The 6,303-nt window shown below is 44.3% G+C and overlaps 1 protein-coding gene across 1 annotated transcript; it reads left to right on the top strand.

The window, feature by feature from the left end:
* The first annotated feature begins 739 nt into the window (after window positions 1–739).
* Window positions 740–2,897, top strand: LOC132206515 (ferritin, heavy subunit-like). Its single transcript, XM_059640706.1, has 4 exons — window positions 740–841; window positions 1,553–1,699; window positions 2,484–2,609; window positions 2,751–2,897. Exons 1-4 carry the CDS (start codon window positions 740–742, stop codon window positions 2,895–2,897), a joined length of 522 nt encoding a protein of 173 aa, XP_059496689.1.
* The last annotated feature ends 3,406 nt before the right edge of the window (window positions 2,898–6,303 follow it).

Genomic DNA, 6,303 nt, shown 5'->3' with positions numbered 1-6,303 from the left:
CTTTGATCCCCATAGCCCTATCAGCTACATCTAACTCTTCAAAACCTTCAGTCTTTTGGCCTCAACTGTTTCCTGTCCCAGACAATACAACAGACTCCCCACTGTCTGGCTGAAGACATTTCTCCTCAACTCAATCCCAAACAGACTACTCTATATCCTTAGACAGTGACCCTTGGTTCTGGGCGCATTGGTCATCAGAAACATCCTTCCTGTCTTTGTCCTGTTTGTTTCTGTTACAAATTTCTAGGAACTACCATCAATCTCCTACCTTTCTCTCCAATATCCTAGCAGAACATGCTCAGACACTGATTCTCCTTCATTGAGCACCTCCTGCAGTTGGTCACAACAAGCTTAGTTTAAAAAGAAAAGCTTTCCAAATCCAAATCTAGTTTTTTTTTTCAAACTAACCATGACCCGACAGAGAGTTCCGGCAGATTTGAGATTCTAAATGACCGACTGCTGATCCAATCACAGAATAACCATCCAGACTTGACAACAATCTGCACCTCTGATCAGCTCTGCCTCATACACCCACACCCTCTCTCTAATTGGTGGGAGGGCAGAGGCGGGGCTAAATTCATGGGAGATTCCTAATTGGCTTTCAGGGAATGTCAGTCATCATTGGTGATGTCATTCCCTCGTTGAACATAGGATGTCCCAGGAGTATAAATACTGGAGCTTGTGGTACAAAGACTTGATATGAGAGCTGTCTAGGTGATAGTGAGCAGGGAGAGTGACAATGGCCTCCCAAGTGTGTCAGAACTACCACAAGGACTGTGAGGATGCTGTTAACAAGCAGATCAACCTGGAGCTCTATTCCTCCTATGTTTACCTCTCCATGGTGAGTGCTGTATCTTTTGGGTACTTTTTCCAAGTTATTACTAATTCACTGTATGCTGTGTAAATAGTTCTGGTGTTAGTGACCAGTCAGTTAAGATTTAATTCTAACCTCTGCCTCCTGTGCCAATTTAAATTTTGAGATACAAGTCTGTGTTGTCTCATTTGTGACTGTCATGTTATTTAAAATGGCCAAATCTGTGGGTTGGACAACAAGAATTTTTCTACTCCATAGAAGCAATCTAATTCCTTACTTTAATGGTAAAACTGAATGTTGAGGTGAGAAACTAGCTGATCAATCTTGTTTTCACTGCCCCCAAAACTGACTAGATCTTCCTTACCTGAACTGACATTGACTCTTCATGTGGATTAGTAATGTTAGGCTGTTCAGATGGTTCTTCTGCATCCCCTCCCTGATTAGTGAGGGAAGCAAGTCTTTGTGGCATTAAGTAGAGTCAGTGGAATGCTAAGCAAAAAATTACTGCTGTCTCTGGACTGTTAACATCTACTGTTTCTTAACATGATCCCCCAAACAAGGATGGGGTTTGCATGTGGTCAGACGTGACTAGATTTCAAACTAGCTGAGGCCAATATATTTGACTAAAATTCCAAGTCTCTAACTTGAAGCCAGGTAGAGAATGAGTAACCAAGCCCTTGGCTCTTAGAATGTCTGGGTCTACTTTAATTGAATTCTGTCCAATCCTTTCTCCCACAGTTCTCTTACTTTGACCGGGATGATGTTGCCCTCCATCACTTTGCTCAGTTCTTCAAGGAGCAGTCCCATGAGGAACGGGAACATGCTGCGAGACTGATTGCATTCCAGAATAAACGTGGAGGCCGAGTCCTCCTGCAGGACATCAAGGTTGGACTTTTAACCCCCTTTTAACTTAAAAGGGGAAAGCTTGAGGGTTTACTTTGACAGAAGCCTGTGTTTTAGATATCCTGCATCTTTGATTCTGCACTTATTCAAGTGCATGGGCTGAAATGTTTTTGATAGCTTTTTCATCCAATGGAGCTTGTGGAGTGATCAGAAACAATTGATTGAGATGAGCACTCCTCTGTATGGCATGTACTTGACTTAAATTCATGGTTTTAGGACCCCTGCTGGGTTTTTAACCAAGGTTTCCATCCACATGGTTAGGGTGGTGTTTAAGAATTTAATTGAGTTCTAAAATGCTCAAATAGCAAAGGAATTTGACCCTTCATTGGGCTGTAGTGACGAGTGATTTTTCACTATCATCCTGGTGGTCTTAAACGATTGACCATTGGAAACATCCGGGCTGGAGTCACTTAGGGGAATGCAACATGTTGTGTGGCATTCCCTTATTTGCAGCTGGGACTGACTAGGAAGTACAATAGTCTAGTAATTCACACACTGACACCAGCAATTCCCATCTGGATGGGGGAGTGTGACTGACTTCAAACGCCACATCAGCCTCTTAAGCTCCCAGCACTAACATCACATGTGCCTTGTGTGCTTTGTTTCTGAATGTGGCAGGTTATCCCCCTCTCTGCCACCATCAACTTTTGAATAGAACAATCTCTACGAGAACCCGAACAAGTGTTTTTAGCCATAAAAGGCACAGCCTTCAGTTCTAGTACAAACTCCCATCAGCAGCTTCGGACTAACAAAACCCTTCTTCCAGAAGCCAGAGCAAGATGAGTGGGGCAATGGTCTGGAGGCAATGCAGAGAGCTCTGCAGATGGAGAAGGATGTGAACCAGAGTCTGCTGGATCTGCACAAACCCGCCTCTGGCCACATGGACCCTCATGTGAGCACTTCACTTTTTTGGTCTAAAGGTGATAAGGCATTGGTCCTTTAGGTTAAATGTACCTATTCACATAGCACTGAGCATTTGAAGTACAAAGATGCTTTCTGCTCAGTGAGCTACACATTTCTTTTCTTTCTCCAGCTGTGTGACTTCCTGAAGAGGCACTACTTGGATGAGCAAGTGAAGATGATCAAGAAGCTGGGAGATCACATCACCAACCTGAAGAGACTGGGAGCCCCTGACAATGGCATGGGAGAGTACCTGTTTGACAGGCTCACACTCAGCTGAGTGGGATTTTACAATCACTTGGTCCTTGCATTCTCTTTTGCTTGTACTGGAATATGAAATAAAAATCATTGAACCAAAGCTGTCTAGCTTTCTGTAATTCTGCAGCCCAAAGCCTATCCAATATCTTCCAAGGATTTTGTCCATTCCCAACAACATGGATATGGTTTGCTGACTTTGGTCCACCTCCTTGGACCAGCTGGATAATGTCAACAGGGATGACTGTCCAAAGATACTTGGAGTCAGTGAGTGGACAAGCATTTGGCTATATATGGGGCAATTGCCCCTTGTTTGCAGCAGTACGAGCAACCAAGTTTATCTTCAGCAAAATGTTGCACCCTGTTGCAGCAGTACTGATAAAATATTGAAATCAACTCTCAAAGCCAGAGGTCAATAGCACTCTTGTGGTGTCTATTTACTTTTTGAGGAAAGCTTGACTCATCCCTCAGATGTTCAGAGGCTTCCCACATTTGAAGCATCTATTTAGGGTTTTTTGCTCAGCACCTGACTTCCCTTACACTACATCTGGCAGGCAGCAAGTCATTTCTCTTTTAGAAAGGCTAAGACCCCCACCCTCCCTAAATTAAGGCTTTAGTGAGCTGATATAAAAAGATATCAGCTTCTACTCTGACCTTCTAATAGCAGACTTGAAGAGAATGGGGTTTGGTTTTTTCCAGTTCCTGGTTAAATCTGGAGCTCGTGGGATAGATGTTTATAGAACATAGAAAATTACAGCACAGTACAGGCCCTTTGGCCCTCTGTTGTGCCGACATGTCATACCAATCTGAAGCCCATCTAACCTACACTATTCCATGTACGTCCATATGCTTGTCAAACGACGACTTAAATGTACTTAAAGTTGGCGAATCTACTTCTGTTGCAGGCAAAGTGTTCCATTCCCTTACTACTCTGAGTAAAGAAACTACCTCTGACATCTGTCCTATATCTTTCACCCCTCAATTTAAAGCTATGCCCCCTCATGCTCGCTGTCACCATCCTAGGAAAAAGGCTCTCGCTATCTAACCCTCTGATTATCTTATGTCTCAATTAAGTCACCTCTCAACCTGCTTCTCTCTAACGAAAACAGCCACAAGTCCCTCAGCCTTTCCTCGTAAGACCTTCCCTCCATACCAGGCAACATCCTAGTAAATCTCCTCTGCACCCTTTCCAAAGCTTCCACATCTTTCTTATAATGCAGTGACCAGAACTGTACACAATACTCCAAGTGTGGCCGCACCAGAGTTTTGTACAGCTGCAGCATAACCTCTTGGTTCCGGAACTCGATCCCTCTATTAATAAAAGCTAAAACACTGTATGCCTTCTTAACAACGCTGTCAACCTGGGTGGCAACTTTCAAGGATCTGTGTACATGGACACCGAGATCTCTCTGCTCATCTACACTACCAAGAATGTTACCATTAGCCCAGTACTTTGCATTCCGGTTACTCCTACCAAAGTGCATCACCTCACACTTGTCCGCATTAAACTCCATTTGCCACCTCTCAGCCCAGCTCTGCAGCTTACCTATCTATGTCTCTCTATAACCTACAACATCCTTTGTCACTATCCACAGCTCCAACGACCTTAGTGTCGTCTGCAAATTTACTAACCCATCCTTCTACGCCCTCATCCAGGCCGTTTATAAAAATGACAAACAGCAGTGGATCCAACACCGACCCTTGCGGTACACCGCTCGTAACTGGTCTCCAGGATGAACATTTCCCATCAACCACCACCCTGTCTTCTTTCAGCAAGCCAACTTCTGATCCAAACTGCTATATCTCCCACAATCCCATTCCTCCACATTTTGTAAATAGCCTATTGTGGGGAACCTTATCGAAAGCCTTGCTGAAAACCATATACACCACATCAACCGGTTTACTCTCATCTACCTGTTTGGTCACCTTCTCAAAGAACGCAATAAGGATTGTGAGGCACGACCTACCCTTCACAAAACCGTGCTGACTATCCCTGATCAAATTATTCTTTTCTAGATGATTATAAATCCTATCTCTTGGAACATTTTCCAACACTTTACCAACAACTGATGTCTTGGTTTGTCTCAAAGTCTGCCCTTGATCTAGTGGTAGTTAATTCATTCATATTGGTTGTCTTCATGTTTCCCGAGGAGGTGAGCCAGCTCATCCTGATGGAAGCGCAACAGCATTATCATACTGTAGAAGACGGCCCATCAGACTGTCTCATTTGCACTCGGTTTCTGAGCACTTTACCCTTTCTGTGAATCTTCTGCCTTTCCCTATAAACTGGCAAGTTGTTCCTGTTTAATTACCCAGTGCCTCTTGAACACTGCCAATAATAAACCTGCCTCTGCCACACAGAACCAGATGGCACTAATAAAGCAAATAGACAATATTGACCAGTAGAATTTAATCTGAGGAAGAGTACTTCAGACCAAGACACACACATCAGTGTGTTCTGAAATAGTGTAGTGCGAGGAGCTAAATAGGCGCAGAGTGTGTTTGGGGATCTGCGTGCAGAAATTATTAACAACTTGTAGAGAGTAAATGAGATGTTTTTAAAATGCTAATTGCATTTTAATGTTCATTGCAAGGCAGTGGAACTGGAATATAAATCAGTGAATCCCTACAGTGTGGAACTAGGCCATTCAGCCCACACTGATCCTCAGAAGAGCATTGCACCCAGGCCCACCCCATCCTTGTAACCCCACCATTTCCCCATGGCTAACCCATCTAGCCTGCTTGCTAAAGGCAACATAGCACGGCCAGTCCACCTGATGTGCACATCTTTAGACTGTGGGAAGAACCCAGAGCTTCTGAAGGGGACCCACACAGCCCCAGGGAGAATGCACAAACGGCCACTCGAAGATGGGATTGAACCCAGGTCTGCGGCGCTCCGGGGCAGTAGTACTAATCACCGAGCCACCAGAAAGGTTGTGCTACACTGGTGGAAAGTGTAGGGTGAACCCCACCTGGAGAACAGTATTCAGTTCTGATATATCGGCCTTGGAGCAAGTGTTTTTGAAATGATTTCATGGAGGAGAATGTCACTGGCAAGACCAAGCCCTGTCGCTCCTCTCTCACTGCCCTTGAATTAAAAGGTTTCTGACCATCTCAGACGCAAGTTAGGAGTCAGTGATATTGCTGTGGGTCTGTAGTCATATACAGGCCGTGGAGTCCATTTCCTTCCCTGAAAGATATCAGTGAACCAGATTGATTTCCAAGGCAATCGATGATAGTTTTCTTCAGTTCATTCATGGGACGAGGGCATTGCTGACTAAGGTCAGCACTTATTGCCCTCGTGGTGTTAATCCGAGCCTCTCTGTGACTAGCTCAGCAACAACACCATCGTCGCGCTACAGTGTGCATTCACCAGAACGATCCCAGGACTAACAGGCTTAAATTGTGAGGACAATTTGCAAAGAGTGTAC

This window comes from Stegostoma tigrinum, chromosome 38, assembly GCF_030684315.1.
Source record: "Stegostoma tigrinum isolate sSteTig4 chromosome 38, sSteTig4.hap1, whole genome shotgun sequence".
Lineage (NCBI taxonomy): Eukaryota > Metazoa > Chordata > Chondrichthyes > Orectolobiformes > Stegostomatidae > Stegostoma > Stegostoma tigrinum.
Note: the sequence above shows the minus strand (reverse complement) of the source record. Positions and strands in the feature narration are given on the sequence as shown.